This window comes from Hyla sarda, chromosome 2 (genome assembly GCF_029499605.1).
Source record: "Hyla sarda isolate aHylSar1 chromosome 2, aHylSar1.hap1, whole genome shotgun sequence".
NCBI classification, from domain to species: domain Eukaryota; kingdom Metazoa; phylum Chordata; class Amphibia; order Anura; family Hylidae; genus Hyla; species Hyla sarda.
The window spans coordinates 190507654-190535455 of NC_079190.1; the positions used below are offsets into that span (position 1 = coordinate 190507654).

Genomic DNA, 27802 nt, shown 5'->3' on the forward strand with positions numbered 1-27802 from the left:
TCCGGACTATTTTGCGTTGACACATTTCATCAATTTTTCTCTTCCTTCCACGCTCAGGGAGATTAGCTACAGTGCCATGGGTTGCAAACTTCTTGATAATGTTGCGTATGGACAAAGGCAAATCTAGATCTCTGGAGATGGACTTGTAACCTTGAGATTATGATATTTTTCCACAATTTTTGTTCTCAAGTTCTCAGACAGTTCTCTTCTCCTCTTTCTGTTGTCCATGCTTAGTGTGACACACACAAACACACATTGCAAAGACTAATTGAACTTCTCTCCTTTTTATCTGCTTTCAGGTGTGATTTTTATATTGCCCACACCTGTTTCTTACTTACTTTAATTAAATTATTAAAACATTTGACAGAAATAGAGCAATAGAATGCTTTCTTGAAAAACAATACAGCTCATTGCAATATAGATTGTTAGAGCCCCAGGTGAGTTTAAAGGAGCATCACATGCTTGAAATAATCTTATTTATCCACAATTTTGAAAGGGTGCCAATAATTTTGTCCACCCCATTTTTGTAGTTCGGCGACATTATGTCCAATTAGTTTTTTTTTCCTCCCTTTTTTTGGTTTAGTTCCAATACACACAAAGGGAATAAACATGTGTATAGCAAAACATGTGTTACTGCAATCCTTTTCTGTGAGAAATACTTCATTTTCTTGAAAAATTTCGGGGGTGCCAACATTTACGGCCATAACTGTAGCTATTAAGACTGTATCCAGTATAAATATGTATAAACATTGTGATCACTAGCTGTCCTGTCAAGTTCCATTGTTTACTCAAGAAGAGCGCTATTCTTACAGTTTGTCTGTCCCTAGTACTGCAGTTTGTCCCTTTTTCTTGAATGGAACACAAGGCAGCAAGCTGAAGTACCAGGCATAGCCGTTTCTTTGTGTAAACATTGAAGTGGGTACAGTACTTAAAGGGGTACTCTGGCCCTAAGACATCTTATCTTCTATCCAAAGGAAAGGGGATAAGATGTCTGTTCATGAGGGGCCCCCGGTGGGGACCCCTGCAATCTCTCATGCAGCACTCACCTGTGTGAGCTCCACGCAGTGCTGGAGGCTCAGAGTCTGAAACCTCATGACCACGGTTGTCACACCCCTTCCATAGACTTGCATTGAGTTGCATTGCATAACGTGGTCTAAGATGTCTTTTAAAACAGTGGAGCGGCCCCTTCATTATGCCAATTGTGAAGGGGGGGGGGGGCAGAGGTTTCTTCTTTGCATACAAATATTGTTGGCCTGTCATGTTCAGGACCATTTGATTTAAAGCGTAGCTATCATTGAAACAAAAGTTTAGACATATTACAGTTCTAGGATGTCAGTATAACATGTCAGGTTCTCCAAAGATGGGTTTCCAACAGGGGCAGATATCTAACTAGTCTTAATAAGAGTAATGAGAAAACTGTGCAATGTTTTGGATTAGTATCCTTTGAAGACATTTAGGGGGAGATTTATCAAATCCTGTCCAGAGGAAAAGTTGCTGAGTTGCCCATAGCAACCAATCAGATCGCTTTTTTCATTTTTGAAAAGTCCTGTGAAAGAAGCGATCTGATTTTTCAGCAACTTTTCCTCTAGACAGGTTTTGATAAATCTCCCCGATAGCTTTTACTGTGTAATGTGATATTTGCTAGACTTTATAATGTATGGAAAACTTTAATGGATGCAATGTGAAAACATAATGCTTGATCTGTATGCCACAACATGCAACTCAACGGGAGACCATTGTTAAAGATACAAGTCAACAATTGAGATTCAACTTGTAAACTGTATATTATCTTAGTATTCACTAAGCATACAAAGCATACCAATGTTAATACTCTTATAATAATGAACCACATCTGCATTTCCAACATGTGTAGGTTCAAACTAAATGTTGTTCTCATAATTTAGTTTTAAGCGGCTGGGAGGAATGAGGGGACACAGGCAGGGACTTGAGAAACCTTGGCATTGGTGTGCGGGCTCTGGTATGTCCTTCATATGAGGATATACTGGCGAATGTCTCAATTTTAACATCAGTGTTGAGGGATAGCCAATGTCATTGTATACATCTACCACAGTAGTGCACCTACATTTCTGTATTACATTAGACCCCTGTACAAACTGGAGCTATGGACATGTTCACATCTATTCTACAGCATATTTTGTGATATATGATGGCAAACCAGCAGAATGATATGCCAATGTATACCAGAGGGTTTCCACACCTTATCCATTAATTTCAATAGATTAATCATAGTCGAACAGTGACAATGTTTGGGCCAACATTTTATACATTGGAAGCTGGATCCCAAACTCTGCCAAAAGAATAAATGTTTATTCTTTCGGCAGAATTCGTTTGAAAATGCATTGCTATCTACGGAGACAGCACATTTCCGGGCGGAGATTCCATAATGTGAATGGGCCTTAACTTGGTGCTGATCCAGTCAGTGTGTTTAAACTCACACTGCATACACTCACTGAGGAGGAGAGGGCCTTCCCTTGGGTTAGCATTTCATGTGGGAACTTCTTCCCTCACTCCTTAGAGCTGACAACTGCCTGCCCTGTAACACTCCCGGCTCACACAGCAGACTGATTGACCTGCCAGGAGCCTGCACAGAGCCCTGCTTGTCCTGCCCCCACTTCCCGTATGTTGTCTTTGTACGGAGACTCCCAGCCAATAGCTGCAGGAACAAGAGAGCAATTTTTTTATGCAATTACAAATGTACACACATAGGGTAATGTTATTATCTGTAGAACAGAGTCCAGCTCACCTCTCCTAACTCGGTGTTCGGACCGGTGCCCGGCTAGGCACCCAACATAGCTGAAGAAAAGGCAGGAGGTCCAGCACTCGATAATGTGCAGTTTTATTGGAGTAGACAGAACACAGTAAAAGCGACAGTCAAACGTATTTCGAAAGCACGCACTCTTCCTCGGTGACGTCAGTGTATGCTCAGGTGAGGTTTAAATACCTGAGAATAGGGCGGAAAATATGCTTGTAGTGCCTCCCACCTCACCAGAGATACAGCTGACTGGAGGATCAATGTACAAAGATGATCTATAAGATGTGCATTTATGTATTTTAAATTTCTTTTACCTTTGTACATTGATCCTCCAGTCAGCTGTATCTCTGGTGAGGTGGCAGGCGCTACAAGCATATTCTCCGCCCTATTCTCAGGTATTTAAACCTCACCTAAGCATACACTGACGTCACCGAGGAAGAACGCATCCCCTCAAAGCGCGTCTGACTGACGCTTTTACCGTGTGTTGTCTACTTCAATAAAGCTGCATATTATCGAGTACTGGACCTCCTGCCTTTTCTTCAGCAATGTTATTATCTACATTTAAAAGTTTTTGCAAATGACTGCCCATTTAAAGGGGTTCTCCCTTGTTTATACTGTTTGTTGTTATTATGTTTGTGTGTTATGTGTGTATAAGTATGTGTTTTTTTATGTGTGTTGTGATTATGTATATATGTATTTTCTTACCTTTTGTGAAGATCCAGAAGCTGGCCCCTTTTTCTTCCAGCGACATGCTGTGTAACCTCGGCCTCCGCCATGTTGTGTTCGGTAAGTGGGATGTCGGGGTGTGTGTTCTTGTTTCTGTCCTTCCTATCTTCTGACGTCCGAGGCGAATCTCTTCTTCCTGTTTGTTCCGTGGCTCAGCAACGAATCTGCGACCTCTTCCAGCGCATGCGCAGGTAGTTTTTTTTTTTAACCAATAAAGTTTTTTTTGTCTAATTGACAAACTGCGCATGCGCGAGTACGCAAGTGCTACGCTAACATCGTAGCGTACGTTAGGTCTACGCTAATAGCGTAGCTTCGCGCAAGTGCAGACAGTTTGTCAATTAGACAAAAAAACTTTATTGGTAAAAAAAACAAACTAGCTGTGCATGCGCCGGAAGAGGTCGCAGATTCGTCGCTGAGCCACGGAACAAACAGGAAGAAAAGATTTGCCTCGGACGTCAGAAGATAGGAAGGACAGAAGCAAGAACACACACCCCGACATCCCACTTACCGAACACAACATGGCGGAGGCTGAGGTGCACTGCAAGCCACTGGAAGAAAAAGGGGCCAGCTTCTGGATCTTCACAAAAGATAAGAAAATACATATATATATACATAATCACAACACACATAAAAAACACATACTTATACACACATAACACACAAACATAATAACAAAAAACTGTATAAACAAGGGAGAACCCCTTTAGGATATATTTGGTTTGTCCTGTATGAAGTAAAAAAAAAAAAAAATTAAATTAAAAAACCAAACATACTTCCTGAAAAAGACATACAGTTACATCTCTTTTGGCACCTTGTAAAATACTATCTGGCTAAACAAGTCATATGTGTGTGTTTATGCCTGTTTGCATTCTGGCTAAACATGGCATGTGGTCCTTTCATGAAGTCAGTGGCCACTGCCGAAGATATGCCTGTCTTAGTTTTGCAACAGCTGGAGGCACACTGGATGGGAAACACTTCCTATCAGGTTCTCTTTAAAAATTGACTCCATTTGAAAGTATACAAAGCATGTGATACAAAATATTCATCCTCAATATATAGTAACTAAGAGGGACATTTATCAATGTTCGCTTATGTATTCTTTTTTTTTAGTAATTTTTTCTTTACTTTTTTCTTGCTTATGTGTGACGTATTTATCAACTGGTTTCAGCCTGTTGATAATTTTCTTTCACGTAAGCAATTTTTCCTTTTTTTACTTTGGTAGTAGCTTTTTCTGCTCCATGTTTGAGCTGGAGTAAATTTAGTCAATTTTTAACCCTGTTGCGACTTTTTTTTGCGCAGTTGCGACTGTCGCAGTTGATAAATACCTGACTACCCGTAGTCCATTTTAAAATTATAACTACGTAGTTAATTTTTGGAAAACTTGCTTTTCTCGCTTTCCAGTCAAAATGTCGCACCAAAAATCGCGTAGTCGCAGTTGCGACAATTTTGCGACAATTGTAGTAAAGAAAACCTGACTAAACCCGTTGATAAATGTCCATATAAATCTTTTCAGCGGTTTCCCACATAATCACTGACCGCTTACTGGGCAAAATATGATATTGATTGTCTGTTGTCCAGGGTTACGACCTAAATTACTCATGGGCTGCTGTTGAGACCAAGTCTACTCTTGCTTCACTGATAAATGTGCTAAATCTACAGTATCTAGAATGAAATCCCTGCACCACTAATCGTATGTCCCTGATTGGAAATAAGATCTCAAGCTGTGAGCGTACATTTATGCGGTTCCCACAAGACTACTGCACGTGCCTCCGCTGCTCCCACATAAAACTTACAGTCTTTGTACTTCAAGGCCATGATAAGAATTAAGTGGAACACTCACAAGGTATTGTTGCGTCAGTACTTTTTATTGGATCTTCATGTGCAGTTGAATAGATCAAGCAGGGGGTGGACAGGTAATGGGTGCAGGGGGGAGTTAATGTGCGCATGTATCGCTTCGTCAGGCCATGCGTCATGCCGCTAGTAGGTGTGCTACAATACATCAATCACCATAGTAACAAGTAAACATAGTGTGCACGTGAACAGACATAATACATTAGACATTAAAAGCATTACCTTACTAAGAAGTCACTGGCATATGCTACCTATGAACAAGGATTAAACACGGGTGTGGAAATGTAATAAAAAAACTACTTGTCCACGGGACTAAAACGGAGCAAAATCTACTTGTCCCTCATGACGATCCACTTGTCCGGACCAATTTTCGCTTTTGCACAAATTTTTTCCTCCTCGCCCTATAATAGCCATAACTACCTACTATAATGATACCTATTAATTTTTAAATAATATATTCTCCGAACCAAAAAAAATAAATATATATATATATATATATATATACATATATATATATATATATATATATATATATTAGGGGTGTGAATCGCCAAGAATTTGGCGATTCGATTCGAATCGCGATACCAGTGTGGCGATTCGATATATCCCGATATATCGCGATACCGTCTAGGTGACGATACATCGCGATATATCGCCCACCTGGGAGCATTCATAGATCCCAATAGACGCCGCTGTCAGCTTTGACAGCGGCGATCTAGTACTCCGGTGCTCACTTTTCTCATGTTATCCCGTCCGGGCTGCAAAATAAAATAAAACGCACTTTATCTTACCTGCCAACGAGCCCGCGGAGCTCCGGTACACTCCGGTACAGGTGTTCGGTCCCCGGGCTGTATTCTTCTTACTTCCTGTTAGTCCGGCACGTCACATGGAGCTTCAGCCTATCACCAGCGGAGGCGGGACATCGCTGCGGCCAGTGATAGGCTGAAGCTCCATGTGACGTGCCGGACTAACAGGAAGTAAGAAGAATACAGCCGGGGGACCGAACACCTGTACCGGAGCTCCGGGGGCTCGTTGGCAGGTAAGATAAAGTGCGTTTTATTAAAAATTCCACATCCCTAAAAGAATCGATTCAAAAATATTTTGAATCGATTCTGTATCGGCAAATGAAAAATCGCGATTATCGCGAGAATAGATTTTTTCTTACATCCCTAATATATATATATATATATATAATTGGTGAAGCGAAATTGAAATAGTAAAAAATAATTTAGCAAATTTGGTGGTTTTCTTTTCTACACCATTTACCTTGTGGTTGAGCTAACATATTGTTATATTGTTTTGATACTTTAGGTCGCCTGATTACAGCAATACCAGATTTGTAGTTTCCGTCATGTTCTACTAATTTAAAAAAAATTCTGAACTTTTTTTTATTGCAATTTTTTGAGCCCTGTAGCTTTTTTTCCGCATACCAGGCTGTATGAGGGCTAATTTTTTTTTCAACATAATCTGTTTTTTGTATCGGTACCATTCTGGTATTGATCTGACTTTTTAATCGATTTTTTTACTTTTTTTTCTGGGATATTATAAAAATTGCAATTCTGTGGTTTGGTATATATTTTTTTAAAATTACGTAATTTACCGTATCGGATACATAATGTTATATTTTAAGAGTTTGTACAATTACGCACACAGCGATACTAAATATGTTTATTTTTATTATGTTTACATGTTTTTATATAGGAATATTCTGCAGACTTGTAAAATCTCACCCTCTTACCTGTTACTGTAAAATTATTTACCTGTGCAAATTAGCTTTGAAAATCCACAGTATTTCAATCCTGTGTGGACCTTCCAAGTGACATTCCTTACTGTGACATTTTACCTTTTCCCCAGGTGTTAACAGCAGCACAGATCAGGTCAGTCTGCCATGCCATCCTAGAATCCGGGAAACAGTACTCAAAGAAGAAGAGGAAACCATTTCCACTTATGTACTCATACTATGGGACAGAATACCTTGGTAAATTCTTTTTCATGTCCTTGTATGCTTTCTTTTAGAACACAATACATGACTGTGCATGTACAACATGGGAGGATGCAAAAATTATTACAAGATTGATATGTACATTTAGTGCTGTGAAATAAAGAGATATATCCAAATCCAAAAACAAAGGCGGCTGCAGCATTCGGATAAATGTGAACACAGGAAGTTTTATTCCATTTTCAAATACAACATGCAATGTTTCAGCTGTCTGTGCAGCCTTTTTCAGGCTTGAAAAAGGCTACATGGGCAGCTAAAACATTGCATGTTCCATTTGAAAATTGCTGTGTTCACATTTATCCGAGTGCTGCAGCCGCCTTTGTTTTTGGATTTGCATTTGGTTTAAATGATCTTTATTGGTTTTTGAGAACATTTTTAAAACAAGAAATGTTGGCCAAGGAAAACAAAACAGGGCCAAAAGAACATTACAAAACAATGTATCGTATTCGTATAGAATTTGAATCGAACAAACACTCACCATTGACCAGGGCTATCTGGACTGCATGCACCACCTTACCCCTGAAACCTGATGTCTGCTCCTCCCATTGCTTGCTGCATATATATCCATATAAACATTAAAAGGTTACTCTGACAGGTAAAAAATGCTGCAGAAGAATATAGCATTGCTTACCTTTCTACATTACTATTATTAATCCCAGAATGATTTGGCTTTCCCTCAGCTCTTCATCACCATCATCCCACCCTGCCTACAATCTTCCCATAACAATCCTGCCAGTTCCCTGCCCAGAGCTGTTGCAGACCATCTCATTTGATAGCAGACTATCGTACAATCGGTACCTGCTGCATTTATTCGCTGTCTGATCCCCTGGCTGAGGCACTGTTCTAGACAAGGCACCATGCTGTAAACACACATCATTTTCCCTAAATGTCCCAATAAAGATATATATGTATATAACAGGAGAATAGAATGATGTAGGCTGTAGGAACTAGTCAGATATGATCATATCACTTAGAGGGCTAGGCTGGAGCACAGAGACAAGATCCAATCGAGCCTCCTGAGACAGCGGAGGATGATGTATTGTCTTGGGAGTTAGGAATAAGCTGGATAGCTAGAGACAATGCCACACTGACAATAAAGGAAGAACTACACAACTTCCTGTCAAGGCTGAATCATACAAAATCATGCTGAAGCCAGTGCAATATATTAGTGAGTTATTGTAGTTGGAGTAATAGTACATTTTTCTGAAACTGGAATGCCCCTGGAAATATGCTGTAATCGTACTGCAGTGATGGAGAAGCAACCCCCTCATTTTCATATCCACATCATGACTATGAGAAACATCATGTCTACGTGGCTTGCTTGTATTTCTTGTATTAAGTGCAAATGTCATTGCGAAATCTACACTACTCAAAAAAATAAAGGGAACACTTAAACAACACAATGTAACTCCAAGTCAATCACACTTCTGTGAAATCACACTGTGTCCACTCAGGAAACAACACTGATTGACAATCAATTTCACATGCTGTTGTGCAAATGGAACAGACAACAGGTGGAAATGATAGGCAATTAGCAAGACACACCCAATAAAGGAGTGGTTCTGCAGATGGTGACCACAGACCACTTCTCAGTTCCTATGCTTCCTGGCTGATGTTTTGGTCACTTTTGAATGCTGGCAGTGCTTTTACTCTAGTGGTAGCATGAGACGGAGTCTACAACCCACACTAGTGGCTCAGGTAGTGCAGCTCATCCAGGAGGGCACATCAATGCGAGCTGTGGCAAGAAGGTTTGCTGTGTCTGTCAGCGTAATGTCCAGAGCACGGAGGCGCTATCAGGAGAAAGGCCAGTACATCAGGAGATGTGGAGGAGGCCTTAGGAGGGCAACAACCCAGCAGCAGGACTACTACCTCTGCCTTTGTGCAACGAGGCGCACTGCCAGGGCCCTGCAAAATTACCTTTAGCAGGCCACAATGTGCATGTGTCCTCTGAAACGGTCAGAAACAGACTCCATGAGGGTGGTATGAGGGCCCGACGTCCACAGGTGGGGGTTGTGTTTACAGCCCAACACTGTGCAGGACGTTGGCACTTGCCAGAGGACACCAAGATTGGCAAATTCGCCACTGGCACCCTGTGCTCTTCACAGATGAAAGCAGGTTCACACTGAGCACATGTGACAGAGTCTGGAGATACCGTGGAGAACGTTCTGCTGCCTGCAACATCCTCCAACATGACCGGATTGGTGGTGGGTCAGTAATGGTGTGGGGTGGCATTTCTTTGGGGGGCCGCACAGCCCTCCATGTGCTTGCCAGAGGTAGCCTGACTGCCATTAGGTACCGAGATGAGATCCTCAGACACCTTGTGAGATCATATGCTGGTGCGGATGGCCCTGGGTTCCTCCTAATGCAAGACAATGCTAGACCTCATGTGGCTGGAGTGTGTCAGCAGTTCCTGCAAGAGGAAGGCATTGATGCAATGGACTGGCCCGTCCATTCCCCAGACCTGAATTCAATTGAGCACATCTGGGACATCATATCTCACTCCTTCCACCAACGCCACATTGCACCACAGACTGTCCAGGAGTTGGCAGATGCTTTAGTCCAGGTCTGGGAGGATATCCCTCAGGAGACCATCCGCCACCTCATCAGGAGCATGCCCAGGCATTGTAGGAAGGTCATACGGGCACGTGGAGGCCACACACACTACTGAGCCTCATTTTGACTTGTTTTAAGGACATTACATCAAAGTTGGGTCAGCCTGTAGTGTGGTTTTCCACTTTGATTTTGAGTGTGACTCCATATCCAGACCTCCATGGGTTGATAAATTTGATTTCCATTGATCATTTTATTGATAATTTTTGTGTGATTTTGTTGTCAGCACATTCAACTATGTAAAGACGAAAGTATTTCATACGATTAGTTCATTTATTCAGATCTAGGACGTATTATCTAAGTGTTAACAACATTTTTTTGAGCAGTGTACATATAAATATTCCTCATGTAAATTTTTTCCAACATTGGCAGTAAAAGTCTTTTTCAAAATTACTAATTTTCAAATGGTATGATTTAGCATAGCACATTGACTCCATATTGGCTAGACAACTTGGGGGGGGGGGGGGGGGGGGTGGAATTTAACTAAACCTGTGCAGAGGAAAAGTTGACTAGTTGACCATAGTAACTAATCAGATAATTTCTTTTATTTTTCAGAGGCCTTTAAAAAAAAAAAAAAAAAAAAAAAAAAAAAGAAGAAGCAATGTGTTTGGTTGCTATGGGCAAATGATCGACTTTTTCTCTGCACAAGTTTTGATAAATCTCCTTGCTTGTCTTTGGCCCAGGATCGGTCCTAGGCTTTGATATGGATGTTAAAGAGTTGCTCCCACCATCCTCTTTTTTTTTTCTGTCCCTGCCTATTGCCCATCTATCCCTAACCCCCTCCCTGCCTTTATATATTTTTTTTATTATCTTAAAAATGGCATTTTGTCTGCCTGGTAGTGTGCTCACTACCAGGCAGACTTCCCCAGCAGGCACCACGTCACTGATGCCTGCTGGGGGCCGACTTCTCCTGACAGGGTGCCTCCAGCTGTTTCACCACTACAACTCCCAGCATGCCCTGACATCTATTTGCTGTCAGGGCATGCTGGGAGTTGTAGTGGTCAAACAACTGGAGGCACCCTGTGTTGGAAGACACCCAGCCCCCGACCAATATCGCCACCCCCCCCCCCCCCCTGTGCCGGTCCATGAGCGGGGGTCCATAGCAAGCAACAAGCGTGTGCCCGACTTCCTGTCATGCCCGTACCCTCTGGAAACTGTCTCTATGTTTCTGAAGGATTGAAAGTCCTCCAGAACCATAGAGAGAGTTACCAGAGTGTAGGAGCATGACAGGAAGCCGGGCACATGCTTGTTGCTCAGTGTGTGATGGGCCCTCCTGTAAATGGCGCCCCCCTCTCCGTATAACGCGCTCCCCCCCGGTAATGACAGGACACAGCTGCGAGGAGCAGTGAGGAGGCGGTGTATCCCCACTGGAGCCGCGGCTGTAAGGAGAGGTAAGAGCCATGTGCCTCCCTGCTGCAGGGAGAATATGCAGCAGGGAGGCAGCCAGTGTGAGTCCAGGGAGCCTATGCGCAGCCCTGGATTTCACTGTGCTCGCTCTCGCCTGTTTGATTGACAGGAGGGAGCGAGCACCGCAGTGACTGAATTTCGACTCATTTGCCAGGCTCAAATGAGACGAAATTCTGTAGTGACGTCACTGCCGAATGCATTCGGCCATTAGGAGGGCGACCCCTAGTGGCCGAATTTAAAAGTGATTTTAAACTGGTTTAAAATCACTTTTTTTAATTAAACTATATTAGAGATATGTTGTAGTACTTAAGTACTACAACATATCAATTTTTTGATTTCATGACAGTGCCCATTTAACTGAGTGTTAATGTGGGCTGTATCCTAAGTTTTGCAGCCATGTAAGTTGTAGATTAGTTAGAATGGACTTGTAATTCTAATCCTCTAGCCATGTATTCTTATGCTCTTGTGAATATTTAGAAGTCATTTTGGACTAAGCAAGTATTTGTACTCCTATATACACTGCAGAAGTATGAACTGTATATTGAGAGACATCTGGTGTAGAGGTCATCTCTAAATTAGCTTTTTCCAAGTTGCAAGCAAAACAGTATACCAACTAGGCAGTAGCCAGGACTCACAGTGTACTGAAAAACTCTATTTTTAGATCATCTCATACACTTGTGATGATGTAGTTTCTTGTTGATGCAGGGGCAGCTCATGGGCTTTCTTCCATACTGCATATGCTACTGTCCTTCCAGGAGTACCTTCAACCATCTGACCGGGACCTTGTTTGGCAAAGTGTTGACTTTCTTGTGAACCAGGAACAAAATTGCAATTGGCCACCAGAGCTTGGAGAAGTGATAGAGCGTGAAAATGAACTTGTCCATTGGTGTCATGGAGCACCAGGTATGTCATTGTCTTTTGATCAATGTGTTCCACTACATATATAAATTAGTTTAAAAAAAAAGTACTACAACAATAAGTAATAGTGTTAAATAATTTTGTAGTTGATTAAATCCTATAGCTCTCTTTCTGCTTGTGTGTTCCATGGTATTTTCAAATTTTGGATACAAGCCAATTACTCCCATTGAAAAACAGTTCCACCAAATAGATCATTTGTGAATGTTATTACTTACAGACCTGTGACCGCGCTGTAATAATGTGACCAACTTGTATAGGAGGAGGATGATGATAGCGGTGATGGCAGTGGGACATGCAGAGCTGACCATTGGCAGCAGACTGGGCAGACACAGTGCAGGCTTTCGGAGCCTAGCTGGCTGATGTGCTTACTCAATAAGTACATCAGCGCCCTAGCATCCAGCCACACAACACTTGTGGACATTACAGTAGCTTTAGATTTCCTGATTGGTTTTTCTCCTGAGGCTGCAGCTTGTACCTTCTATTGTAAACGTACCACAGGTTATATACCTCTATGCTTTATGTATTTATGCTATACACCCACCTTTTTTTGTTTATTATTTTCATTTTCATCACACAAGATACAAAACTTTACCAACTTGCATGGCTTTCAATATAAAAAAGAAAACAGAACTATCCAAGCTAAACACTATTTTGTTCCAAATAGTTTTTCTATACAACTGTTCACCTAATAGTTATGGGGATAGATTTATTAAAACCTTGTGCAGATGAAAAGTGGAGCAGTTGCCGATAGTAACCAATCAGATTGCTTATGTAATTTTTAAAGAGGGCTATGTAAAAAGAAAGAAGCTGATTGGTTGCTATAGGCAACAGCTCCACTTTTTTCTGCACATGTTTGGATAAATCTCCCCCCTGGACTTTTGGGCACATCTATAACAGTTGTACTATATTTGTAAAATGGCAACAAAAGTGAGTACACTAAGGAAATGTTTAATTTGGGCCCATTTAGCCATTTTCCCTGGTTATGTGATTTGTAAGGCTAGGTTCACACTGTGGAATTTCTGCCAGAGATCAAGCCGGCGGCACTAGGACCGCACGGACTGCATTGCCGTCCCCACAGATGTCAATGCATTTCTGAGCAGATCTCCCAAAAGATCCACCCAGAAATGCAGTGCAGTCTATGGGGACGGCAATGCAGTCTTCTCGGTCCTAGCCCCGCCGGCTCGATCTCTGTCAGAAATTCTGCAGTGTGAACCCAGCCTTAGTGTTACAAGGGTTCAGTGTAAATAGGGAGCAGGTGTCTAAAATTTTGTGTTATCGCTCTTACGTTCTCTAACTCTGTTCTCTGGAAGTTCCGATGGTGTCAAGTGTGTCGGCAACGAGGTGACAAAGAAAAGTGTGTCTTGCCTACAGTTAAGCATGTGGTGGAAATGTCATGGTCTGGGCCTTCATGAGCGCTGCTGGCACTGGGGAGCTACTGTTCATTGAGGGAACGACGAATGCCAACATGTACTGTGACATAGTGAAGCAGAGCATGATCCCCTCCCATGATAACAACCCCAAACACATCTCCAAGACGACCACTGGTTTGCTAAATAAGCTGAGGATAAGGCCATGTTCACACGTCCAGAATGTCCGCAAGGAAAATTACTATATGAACATTTTGGAGACTGCAGGAGTCTCGTAGATGGCTATGCATTCCATGCGGAGTCCACAGAAAGAATGAACAGGTTCGTTCTTTCTGTAGACACGGAAAATAGAATTTTCAAGACAGAAATATCTGACACGGAAATTCCGCCTTGTACACAGCGCAGCAGAATCCCATTGAAAACAATGGGACTCTGCTGCTTTGGACATGTGAACATGGCCTCAAGGTGAGAGACTGGCCAAGTATGTCTCCAGACCTAAACCGTATTGAACATCTGTGGGACATCCTCAAAGGGAAAACTGAGGAGAGTAAAGCCTCTAACATCCACCAGCTTTGCGATTTCATCAGGGAAGAGTGAAAAAGGATTCTAGTGACAGACTGTGAAGTTCTGGTGAACTCCATGACAAGAGGCTAAAGGCAGTGCTGGAAAATAATGGTGGCCAAACAAAATATTGTCACTTTGGGCCCAATTTATACATTTCCACTTAGGGGTGTACTCCCCTATCTTGCCAAGGTTTAGACATAATGGCTGGGTGTTGAGTTATTTTGAGGGGACACAACATTAAACACTGTTAGACAGGCTGTGCACTCACTACTTTACATTGTAGCAGAGTGTCAATTCTCCAGTGTTGTCACATGAAAATATATAATATAATATTTTCAAAAATATGAGGGGTGTACTCACTTATGTAAGATATTGTATATATCTTAAACAGTATACTTTCACAAATGTTTGTGCATTGAAAATATGTTTATCTTTACATAATGCATCAGTTAGGATCTGTTTACTTTTGAGGTTCAACCCCTTTAACCTCTTAAGGACCCATGATGTACCGGTACGTCATGAGTCCGCTCCTGTTCTATAACACGTGGCCACGGGCCCCGGTTAGCTCAGATGGCTGTTCGGGAAAGCCGCGGCATAATCGCGGCATCCCGAACAGCTCTAGGACAGCAGGAGGCTCCCTTACCTTGCCTCCTGGTGTCCGATCGCCGAATGACTGCTCAGTGCCTGAGATCCAGGAATGAGCAGTCAAGCGGCAGAATCATTGATCAATGGTTTCCTATGAGAAACCATTGATCAATGTAAAAGATCAGTGTGTGCAGTGTTATAGCCCCCTATGGGAGCTAAACATTGCAAATAAAAAGTGAAAAAAGGATTTAAAAAAGAGGTTAAAGGTTAAAGGAGATCTGTAGTGCTCTGGACTTTATCCCCTATTTAGATCGCGGGGGGTCCGAGCACTGGGGCCGCGGCATGACGCGGCAGCCGGCACGCCCCTCTATGGAGATACATGGAGGGGCATGCCGGCTGTCGCGTCATGCGGGGAAGGAACACCCCCTTTCCTGTACATTGCCGTGGCCAAATACAGGAGATTGCGGGGGTCCCCAGTGCTCGGACCCCCACGATCTAAAACTTTAAGAGCACTACAGATCTCCTTTAATAAAGATCATTTAACCCTTTCCCTAATAAAAGTTTGAATCACCCCCCTCTTCCAATTAAAAAAAAAAAACTTTGTAAATAAAAATTAAATTAAACATATATGGTATCGCCGCGTGCGGAAATGTCCGAATTATAAAAATATATAATTAATTTAACCGCGCGGTCAATGGCGTACTCGCAAAAAAATAGTCACTTTTTATATAATGAAAAAATGAATAAAAAGCGATCAATAAGTCCGATCAATACAATCCCTCATACCGCCCCATACGTGTAAGTATAAAAAGTTATAGGGGTCAGAAGATGACAATTTTAAAACGTACACATTTTCCTGCATGTAGTTATGATTTTTTTCAGAAGTACGACAAAATCAAACCTATATAAGTAGGGTATCATTTTAATCGTATGGACCTACAGAATAAAGATAAGCTGTCATTTTTACCGAAAAATGTACTGCGTAGAAACGGAAGCCCCCAAAAATTACAAAATGGCGTTTCGTCTTCAATTTTGTCGCACAATGATTTTTGGGTAAAATGACTAATGTCATTACAAAGTAGAATTGGTGGCGCAAAAATATAAGCCCTCATATGGATTTTTAGGTGCAAAATTGAAAGAGTTATGATTTTTTAAAGGAAAACTGTCACTTATTTTCACCCGCACTATCAACAGGTACTGGTGGATAGTGCGGGAGATGCTGATTAAAATGAGCCCTACCTTGTCCGGATCTGCGCGCCGTTCTCCCGCAGTTGTACAGGGTGGGCCATTTATGTGGATACACCTTAATAAAATGGGAATGGTTGGTGATATTAACTTCCTGTTTGTGGCACATTAGTATATGTGAGTGGGGAAACTTTTCAAGAGGGGTGTTGACCATGGCGGCCATTTTGAAGTCGGGCATTTTGAATCCAACTTTTGTTTTTTCAATAGGAAGAGGGTCATGTGACACATCAAACTTATTGGGAATTTCACAAGAAAAACAATGATGTGCTTGGTTTTAACGTAACTTTATTCTTTCATGAGTTAATTTCAAGTTTCTGACCACTTATAAAATGTGTTCAATGTTCTGCCCATTGTGTTGGATTGTCAATGCAACCTCATCTCCCACTCTTCACACACTGATAGCAACACCGCAGGAGAAATGCTAGCACAGACTTCCAGTATCTGTAGTTTCAGGTGCTGCACATCTCGTATCTTCACAGCATAGACAATTGCCTTCAGATGACCCCAAAGATAAAAGTCTAAGGGGGTCAGATTGGGAGACCTTGGGGGCCATTCAACTGGCCCACGACGACCAATCCACTTGATGTGTTTCTCTCTTTATGCAATGAAGCTGGCACGTTCCCTGAGTTTTTACAGCAAGATGGTGCACCACCACATTATGGTGTCAGGTCCGAGCATTCCTAGATGAACAGTTTCCTGGAAAGTGGATTGGTAGTCATGGGCCAGTTGAATGGCCCCCAAGGTCTCCCGATCTGACTCCCTTAGACTTTTAGTTTTGGGGTCATCTGAAGGCAATTGTCTATGCTGTGAAGATATGAGATGTGCAGCACCTGAAACTACGGATACTGGAAGCCTGTGCTAGCATTTCTCCTGCGGTGTTGCTATCAGTGTGTGAAGAGTGGGAGAAGAGGGTTGCATTGACAATCCAACACAATGGGCAGCACATTGAACACATTTTATAAGTGGTCAGGAACTTGTAAATAACTCATGAAAGAATAAAGTTACGTTAAAACCAAGCACATCATTGTTTTTCTTGTGAAATTCCCAATAAGTTTGATGTGTCACATGACCCTCTTCCTATTGAAAAAACAAAAGTTGCCCCGCCCCCTTGCCAGTTACAGGAAGATTTCAACAGATAATAAAACTACAATTGCGGGAGAACGGCAGTGCAGATCCGGACAAGGTAGGGCTCATTTTAATCAGCGTCTCCCGCACTATCGACCAGTACCTGTGGATAGTGTGCGAGAAAACAAGTGACAGTTTTCCTTTAACCCCTTAAGGACCCAGCCATTTTACACCTTAGGACCCGGCCATTTTTTGAACATCTGACCACTGTCACTTTAAACATTAATAACTCTGGGATGCTTTTAGTTATCATTCTGATTCTGAGATTGTTTTTTCGTGACATATTCTACTTTAATTTGGTGGTAAATTTTCTGCGTTACTTGCATCCTTTTTTGGTGAAAAATCCCCAAATTTCATGAAAAATTTGAAAATTTAGCATTTTTTTTAACTTTGAAGCTCTCTACTTGTAAGGAAAATGGATATTCCCAATAAATTTTATTTTTCTTCACAAATACAATATGTCCACTTTATGTTGGCATCATAAAATGGACATATTTTAGTTTTTTGAAAAAATTAGAGGGCTTCAAAGTAGAGCAGCAATTTTCAAAAATGTCATGAAAATTGCTAAATCTGAAGGGATAGATGTTACAGAACTACAACTCCCAGCATGCCTGGGCAGTCTAGGCATGCTGAGAGTTGTAGTTTGGCAACATATGGAGGGCTACCGTTTGGGCACCACCGTAACAGTGGTCTCCAAACTGTGACCCTGCAGATGTTGCAAAACTACAACTCCCAGCATGCCCAGACAGCCTTTGGCTGTCTGGACATGCTGGGAGTTGCAGTTTGGCCTTCCTAGTGGTTGCCACAGTAAAGATCACTTTACTTTCACTTTCAATCCCCCCCACCGTCGCTTCCTTACCTGAGCAAGGATCCAGCAGTCTCCAGCGACGATCAGCTGTTCCCAGGCATCTTCAGGTAAGGTACCCGGCCTCCATCTTCTTCCCACGATCCCCTCGACATCCAGGGGTGGCCAGAACGGGGGGCCATGGCAACCCACTGTCCTGCTCTGCCATTGGTCAGAATCAATTCTGACTAATGGCAGGGGATAGGAGGAGATCGCAGCATTGCGACTTCACTCCTACCCTGCAAGATGATCAGGGTTGTCACTGACAGCTCCGATCATCACAATTTTCCGGGTGATCCGATCAGCCCGGAATAGGAGAAAATCGCATGTCTGAATTGACATGCGATTTTCTGCGATCGCCGACATGGGGGGGTCCCAGGACCCCCCTCGGCATTTGCACGGCATGCCTGCTGAAGGATTTCAGCAGGCATGCCGTTCCGATCTCCGCCCGGTGAGCAGCAGAGACCGGAAAACGCCATGACGTACTCATATGTCATGGGTCCTTAAAGCCCAGGGTGCGGAGACGTACACATGTCATGGGTCCTTAAGGGGTTAAAGGTAAGGAGGAAAGAAGGAAAGTGCAAAAACGGAAAAGCCCCGGGTCCTTAAGGGGTTAAAATTTAACCCCTTAACCTCTTGGGGACGAAGGGCGTACTTAAGGACCAAGGGCGTACCTGTACGCCCGTGGGAATTTTGGTCCCCGCCCGACCGGGGTGCCTGCTGATCGATATCCTGAGAACCCCCCACCTATTTCGGCGATCGCCGCAAATCGCTGGTGAATTCAAACCGGTGATTTGCGGCTATTCCGGGTCATACGGGTCTCCGGTGACCCGGAAAATAAGGGGGATCGGGGTTGTTCAAGACAAAAGGGACCCAAAAGGGATAGGAGTGAGGTGGCAGGGGTGCCTCCCCTCCTATCCCTGCTATTGGTCGTGTAGAAGCGACGACAAATAGCAGGTCGGTGCCGAGGGGGTTAACTTTCGGTTTCCCCGTTCTGCCCCACAATAGGCTGGGCAGAACGGGGAAACCAACGAGGGGCCAAAGGTCCACTTACCCATTGGCGGCGGCAGCGGGCGGCGATCGGCGGCAGAAGAAGGCAGCGATGCGGCTCCCTGGATCTTACGGAAGCCGGTGAGTTGCCTAGCAACATCTGGAGGGCTACAGTTTGAAACCACTATACAGTGGTCTCTAAACTGTAGCCCTCCAGATGTTGCAAAACTACAACTCCCAGCATGCCCAGACAGCTGTTTGGGCATGCTGGGATTTGTAGTTTTGCAACAGTTGGAGGGTCACAGTTTAAAGATCACTGTGCAGTGATCTCTAAACTTTGGCCCTCTAGATCTTGCAAAACTACAACTCCTAGCATGCCCACACAGCAGTTTGCTGTCTGGGCATGCTGGGATTTGTAGTTTTGCAACATCTAGAGGGCCACAGTTTGGAGATCACTGTGCAGAGGTCTCTAAACTCTAGCCCTCCAGATGTTGCAAAACTGCAAATCCCAGCATTCCAAAACAGCTTTCTCGGCATGCTGGGAGTTGTAGTTGCATACCTCCAGCTGTTGTACAACTACATCTTTCAGCATGCCCTTCGGCGATCAGTACATGCTGGGAGTTGTAGTTTTGCAACAGCTGGAAGCCCACTGGTTGGAAAATACTGAGTTAGGTAACAGAACCTAACTGAAGGTTTTCCAACCAGTGTGCCTCCAGCTGTTGCAAAACTACAACTCCCAGCATGCACAGTCTGTCAGTACATGCTGGGAGTTGTAGTTTTGAAACATGAAAAGAAAAAAATTTCACAAAAATGCTGGTGTTGCCCTAAATTTTTCATTTTCACATAGGAAAAAAGCCCTCCAAAATTTGTTCTCAGTAAGAACATACGTCATATGTGGATGTAAAGTGCTCTGCGGTCGAACTACAATGCTCAGAAGAGAAGGAGCGCCATTGGGCCTTTGGAGAGAAAATTTGTCCGGAATTGGAGGCCATGTGTGTTTACAAAGCCCCCATTGTGCCAGAACAATGACCCCCCCCCCACACACACCTGTGACCCCATTTTGGAAACTACATCCCTCACGTAATGTAATAAGAGGTTCAGTGAGCATTTACGCCCACAGGTGTCTGACAGATTTTTGGAACAGTGGTCCGTGAAAAGGAAAAATGTAATTTTTCATTTGCACAGCCCACTGTTCCAAAGATCTGTCAAACGCCAGTGGGGTGTAAATACTCACTGTACCCCTTATTAAATTCTGTGAGGGGTGTAGTTTCCAAAATGGAGTCACATGTAGGGGGTCCACTGTTCTGGCACCATGGGGGGCTTTGTAAACAAACATGGCCCCTGACTTCCATTCCAAACAAATTCGCTCTCTAAAAGCTCAATGGCGCTCCTCCTCTTCTGAGCATTGTAGTTCGCCAGCAGAGCACTTGACGTCCACACAAGGGGTATTTCCATACTCAGAAGAAATGGGGTTACAAAATTTCGGGGTCATTTTCTCCTATTACCCCTTGTAAAAATTTAAAATATGGGGAAAAACCAGCATTTTAGTGAAAAAACTTTTTTCATTTATACATCCAACTTTAACAAAAGTTTGTCAAACACCTGTGTAGTGTTAAGGCTCACTGCACCCCTTTTTAGGTTCCTTGAGGGTGTAGTTTCCAAAATAGTATGCCCTGTGTTTTTTTTTTTTTTGCTGTTATGGCACCCCTATGGCTTCCTAAATGTGACATGCCCCCCAAAAACCATTTCAGCAAAATTTGCTTTCCATAAGCCAATTGTGACTCCTTCTCTTCTGAGCATTGTAGTTCGCTCGCAGAGCATTTTTCATCCTAACATGGGGTATTTTCATACTCAGAAGAGATGGCATTATAACTTTTGGGGGGCATTTGTAAAAATTGTAAGTTTGGGAAAAAAAACTGCACTTTAGTGAAAACATTTTTTTTTTTATTTACACATTCGACTTTAACGAAAAGTCGTCAAACACCTGTGGGGTTTTAAGGCTCACTGGACCCCTCGTTATGTGCCTTGAGGGGTTTAGTTTCCAAAATGGTATGCCATGTGTTTTTTTTTGTTTTTTTTTTTGCTGTTCTGGCACCATAGGAGCTTCCTAAATGTGACATGCCCGCCAAAAACCATTTCAGCAAAATTCACTCTCCAAAATCCCATTGTTGCTCCTTCCCTTCTGAGCCCTCTACCGCGCCCGCCGAACACTTGACATACACATGAGGTATTTCCTTACTCGAGAGAAATTGGGTTACAAATTTTGGGGGGCTTTTTCTCCTATTACCCCTTGTAAAAATTCAAAAACTGGGTCTACAAGAACATGCAAGTGTAAAAAATGAAGATTGTGAATTTTCTCCTTTACTTTGCTGCTATTCCTGTGAAACACATAAAGGGTTAACACACTTACTGAATGTCATTTTGAATTATTTGAGGGGTGCAGTTTTTATGGGGTCATTTATGGGGTATTTCTAATATGAAGGCCCTTCAAATCCACTTCAAAACTGAACTGGTCCCTGAAAAATTCCGATTTTGAAAATTGGAAAATTGCTGCTGAACTTTGAAGCCCTCTGATGTCTTCCAAAAGTAAAAACATGTCAACTTTATGCAAACATAAAGTAGACATATTGTATATGTGAATCAATATATAATTTATTTGAAATGTCTAATCCTTACAAGCAGAGAGCTTCAAAGTTTGAATGCAACATTTTCAATTTTTTCATAACATTTTGGAATTTTTCACCAAGAAATGATACAAGTATCAACAAAAATGTACCACTAACATAAAGTAGAATATGTCATGAAAAAACATTCTCGGAATCAGAATGAAAAGTAAAAGCATCCCAGAGTTATTAATGTTTAAAGTGACAGTGGTCAGATGTGCAGAAAACGCTCTGGTCCTTAAAGGGGTACTCCGCCCCTAGACATCTTATCCCCTATCCAAAGGATAGGGGATAAGATGTCAGATCGCCGGGGTCCCGCTGCTGGGGAGCCCCGGGATCGCCGCTGCGGCACCGCGCTATCATTACTGCACAGAGCGAGTTCGCTCTGCACATAATGACGGGCAATACAGGGGCCGGAGCATCGTTACGTCACGGCTCAGCCCCTCGTGACGTCACAGCCCGCCCCCTCAATACAAGTCTATGGGAGGGGGCGTGGCGGTAGTCACCTACAAATTTTGCACCTACAGACCCATATGAGGGCTTGTTTTTTGCAGCACCAATTTTACTTTGTAATGACATGAATCATTTCACCCCAAAATCTACGGCGAAACCAGAAAGAAAATATTTGTGGGGCAAAATAAATAAAAAAAACCCTATTTTGTAACTTTTGGGGGCTTCCGATTCTGCGCAGTGTACTTTTCAGTAAAATGACACTTTATCTTTATTATGTCCATATGGTTACAATATAGGTTTTATTTTATTTTACTCCCTAAAAAAAATTATAACTACATGCACCAAAATTAGTATGTTTAAAATGATCATTTTCTGACCCGATCCACCGCACTGGACCACCAGGGACTGCTTAAAGGTCCCTTTAGATGCCGTTCTCTGGTGTCACATGAGGGGGTTTCAGTTGTCTAGCCATTATGGAGGCTTTGCAAATGCAACATCGCCCTCAAAATATATTCCAGCCAAATTCTCTCTCCAAAAGCTAAATGGTGCTTCTTCCTTTCTGAGCCCTGCCATGTGCCTGCTGAGCACTTTACATCCACATATGGGGTAGTTCTGTATTCAGGGTGTATGTGAGGCCAAATTGGGCCCTAATGGGTTAATGTCCTTAAAGGGGTTATCCAGGAAAAAAAACTTTTTATTATATATCAACTGGCTCCAGAAAGTTAAACAGATTTGTAAATTACTTCTATTAAAAAATCTTAATCCTTTCAGTACTTATGAGCTGCTGAAGTTAAGTTGTTATTTTCCATATAAGTGCTCTCTGATGTCACCTGTCTCGGGAACTGTCCAGATTAGAAGCAAATCCCCATAGCAAACCTCTTCTACTCTGTGCAGTTCCCATGACAAGCAGAGATGTCAGCAGAGAGCACTGTTGCCTGACAGAAAAGAACAACTCAACTTCAGCAGCTGATCATTATTGGAAGGATTAAGATTTTTTTTAATAGAAGTAATTTACAAATCTGTTTAACTTTCTGGATCCAGTTGATATAAAAAAAAAAAAAAAAAGTTCATAAAAGCTATTTAGAATGTTGCTTTATTTTGCATTCAAACTGTCCAAAGTTGTCAATAGCCTTTAATTCTATGCATTGTAGAAAACTCTCACCTCAATAGCATGCTGAGTTAAAACTTAATTCCAGAATTATGGCCAAGTCACATGGAGAACCAGAATATCTATTATACACAGGGAAACAAACATGTCTTTCATCATAATAGCTAATTGCATGGAAAGGATTAAATAGAAAAAGACAATCATGAGTTTATTGTACCATGGCAATTGCTGTGCCTAACTGCAGCATTGCTTGGCATAGTAATGAGTCTTGTCACCTTTGAAAATTAAAACATGTAGATGAGCAATTTTGTAATTCTTTGTAATATTTTAAGCTATGAAAGTGAAATAACCACTATCTCAATGGTTAAGATGTCGTAAAATAATCTCTTTGACCTAATAGCCTCAGCTTGTAACTAAATTAAACTACAGCTTTTGCCACCAGCAGTGAATGAGTTAATCTCATTACTTCTTTCCAGCATATTGGGCCAATTACACCCTCTCAAGACTGAGCATTAAACAATTAGTTCTGTCTCTGTGCGCTGATTCCCAATGAACCTACTGATGAGACATCATCTACAAGAGAATATACTGGAACTGAGCATAATTGTAATGACTCATACACATGGCCGTGTTACTGCTCACTTTTGTAGGGTGGTTTATATGCGTCTAGGTTTTTATGAAATTGCTTTTATACTGTGCTTTTTTCCCCCATGTGTGGAACTTTATGGCCTTCGTAGATTGCCCCTACTGGATCTGTGCAAACATGAAGTGCACTGGGCCTATTCGAGACTGGTAGCCCGGGCAGAGAACATTTATTAAATAGTCTGATAAACCTTTCCCTAAAAAGAACCCTGATACTTTTTTTTAAAGAAGCACTCTAGGAAAATTTGGTTTTCAGCCATCTTAACCCCTTAAGGACGCAGCCCCTTTTCACCTTAAAGGGGTTCTCCGGTGCTTAGACATCTTATCCCCTATCCAAAGGATAGGGGATAAGATGCCTGATCGCGGGAGTTCCGCCGCTGGGGGCCCCCATGATCTTGCACGCGGCACCCCGTTTATAATCAGTCTCCGGAGCGTGTTCACTCTGGGACTGATTACCGGCGACTACAGGGCGGGCGGCGTGTGATGTCTCGCTCCTTCCCTCAATGCAAGCCTACGGGAGGGGGCGTGGAAGCTATCACGCCCCCTCCCATAGGCTTGCATTGAGGGGCGAAGGGTGACATCACACGGGGGCGGGACGTCACACGCCGCCCGCCCTGTAGTCGCCGGTAATCAGTCCCGGAGCGAACACGCTTCAGGGACTGATTACAAACGGGGTGCCGCGTGCAAGATCATGGGGGTCCCCAGCGGCGGGACTCCCGCGATCAGGCATCTTATCCCCTATCCTTTGGATAGGGGATAAGATGTCTAAGCACCAGAGTACCCCTTTAAGGACTGAGCCCTTTTTCGCAATTCTGACCACCGTCGCTTTATGCATTAATAACTCTGGGATGCTTTTACCGAATATTCTGATTCTGAGATTGTCTTTTCGTGACATATTCTACTTTATTTTGGTGGTGAATTTTCGTCGTTACTTGCATCCTTTTTTGGTGAAAAATCCCCAAATTTCATGAAATTTTAGAAAATGTTGCATTTTTCTAACTTTGAAGCTCTCTGCTTTTAAGGAAAATGGATATTCCAAATACATTTTATTTTTATTCACAAATACAATATGTCCACTTTATGTTAGCATTTTTACTTTTTGAAAAAATTAGAGGGCTTCAAAGTAGAGCAGCAATTTTCAGAAATTTCATGAAAATTGCAAAATCTGAAGGGACAGATGTTACAGAACTACAACTCCCAGCATGCCTGGGCAGTCTAGGCATGCTGAGAGTTGTAGTTTGGCAACATCTGGAGGGCTACCGTTTTGGCACCACTGTAACAGTGGTCTCCAAACTGTGACACTCCAGATGTTACAAAACTACAACTCGCAGCATGCCCAGACACCCTTTGGCTGTCTGGGAATGCTGGGAGTTGCAGTTCTGCCTTCCTAGTGGTTGCCACAGTAAAGATCGCTTTACTTTAACTTTCATTCCCCCCCCCCCCACGTTGTTTCCCTACCTGAGCCGGGATCTCTGCAGTCTCCACGATGATCTTCGGTCCCCACGTCATCTTCAGGTAAGGTACCGGTCTCCATCTTCTCCCCCCGTTCTGCCCGACATCCAGGGGTGGGCAGAACGGGTGGTTGCCGTGGCAACCCACTGTCCTGCGCTGCCATTGGTCAGAATCAGTTCTGACCAATGGCAGGGGATAGGAGGTGATCGCAGCACTGCGACCTTGCTCCTATCCCTCAGGATGATCGGGGCTGTCACTGACAGCTCTGATCATCCCTATTTTCCGGGTGATCGGGTCACCAGAGACCCGATCAGCCCTGAATAGCAGAAAATCGCATGTCTGAATTGACATGCGATTTTCTGCGATCGCCAACATGGGGGGGTCTCAGGACCCCTCTCGGTGATGTGCCGGGATGCCTGCTGAATGATTTCAGCAGGCATCCCGGTCCGGTCCCCAATAGGCTAGCGGCAGGGACCGGAATTCCCACTGGCGTATGCATACGCCCCACGTCCTTAAGGACTCGGGATGCAGGGCGTATGCATGCGCCCGGCGTCCTGAAGAGGTTAATTCTATTTCAGAACAGAAATGATTTTCTAATGCTGCCTACATTTCCCATTAATTATCTGGCTTTGCAGAGAGAAAGAGGGGGTGGAGGGTAATCATTGTAATCCACCTAATCAGACCAACCTTATCACCTGGCTAGACTCAGCAACCAGAAGCCTAAACTGCTGAGACTCATGAGTGGGTTGTGTCAGTTCACACTACATGCATCTTCCTATTAAAACTATTTTACAGTTACCCAGTTACAGTAATGAAACATGGATGCCAAAGGCTGCCCGGGCATCCAGGAAGTTGTAGTTTTGCAGCAGCTGGAGGCACCTGGTTGGGAATCACTGCTATAGAAATGCCTCTCCTGGGCTAGCAATATGCCTACAAATTTTGGGCATGTACAATCTGTCTATTCCCTACTTAAAAATTTGGTTGTACACTCCATTTATCTTCCTGGGTGTTTTTAACCTGTTAAGAACAAAGGGTGTACAGGTACGCCCTTGTGTCCTAGAATGCAGGAGCTGCGCTCGCTTCAGAGCAGTGAGTATCAGCTACTATCAGTAGCTTCACACTCACTGCTCACGGATCATGGGATCGCTGCTGCCCAGCATTTAACCCTTTAGATGCCTGATCGAGGGGGTTCAGTGAGCCAAAATTGCGGAGGAGGGCCCCCTTACCTGACTGCCTATGTGGACTTAAAAAGTGTAAAATAAAAAATTTTGAAAGTTTCAAAAATGATATAAAACCCCCTCCCCTAATAAAAAGTCAAATCCACTTTGTTTACTCATTTTACAAAAAAAAGGGAAAAAATTTACATATTTGATATTGTCGTGTGCATAAATTTCCAAACTATTAAAATCTATTTAGACAATAAATGATATGCCGGCTAACACCACAAATAAAGGTACAGAATACCGAGGTGACTGCAAAAAACACGATACACTACGTGTTTAGTGTAAATGAAAATCACATAGAGGGGATGCAGACCTTCTAGGTAGTTGTACTGAAGGATGAGGCAATAGAAAGAATGAGGCAATAGATCAATGAATTGTGTGATGCAGGGCCCGTGCATACAATGGAGTGGTTAATAAAAAGTAGCATAAAGTGGTAAGATTTGCAAAAAATGATGCATAGAGTATATCAAATCAAATGAATAAACCAACTAGATAACACAGTAATATAGCTTCAAGGAACGTCTGTGAATAGCAGCAGTTAGTTTGTTAATAGTCCGCGGTTTTTATCCTTAGTTTGGATCAATAGGGATCATCATTTGTGATATAGTAGTTTATATAGATATATATGGTTCCAATTGGGAGATAGTCATTGGTTGTATAGTTAACTGTAAGAGTACTCCTATATTTGGATATTAGAAGAGATTGGTGCACGGCACCACTCACCAACCAGGATAGATGGGGAGGATCGCGGTGCGGGCTGGCACGGGCTGCGTCCGGCTCAAGTTGATGGATGCCCACTTGCTGTTTGTAAGTAGCAATGTCTCCTAGAGGTGTCTCCTGGCTTCCTTACAGTCTTTGGCTGGCACGGACTGTGTCCGGCCTGTCAGGGGATGGTGTCCGTTACTGGGAGGCTGTAGTCTAGTCCAAGCTCTCACCGCTGTCTCCAACTACAGCCTCCCAGTCACGTGCCACTGCCTTTTCCTTGTTGTATTATTGTGATGATGTGGTGGTGGCTGATCTGCAGCTGATTAATTCTGTCTTCAGGGAATTTTACTCCTCCTTATATAATTCCCCCTTTAAGCCTTGTCAGGGGGAAATTTTCTCATTCTTGCAAGAGAATTATCCCTCCCCATACTTAGTCGTGCTCAGGCAGAGTCTTTAGATGCCAGCTTTACGGTTGAGCAGGTGGCACAAGCTATACGTGATCTTCCTCACGGGAAGACCCCGGGTTTAGACGGGATCGTAGGTGTTTGCTAC

At 42.9% G+C, this 27802-nt stretch overlaps 1 protein-coding gene across 2 annotated transcripts in view; it reads left to right on the top strand.

Moving 5' to 3' along the window:
- Positions 1–27802, top strand: part of LOC130355628 (lanC-like protein 3) — a 113873-nt gene that overhangs the window by 20767 nt on the left and 65304 nt on the right. For both annotated transcript variants that reach the window (XM_056556009.1, XM_056556008.1), the window contains exons 2-3: positions 7205–7328; positions 12072–12269. In XM_056556009.1, the coding sequence (XP_056411984.1) occupies positions 7205–7328; positions 12072–12269 (322 nt within the window). The remainder of the gene's footprint in view (positions 1–7204; positions 7329–12071; positions 12270–27802) is intronic.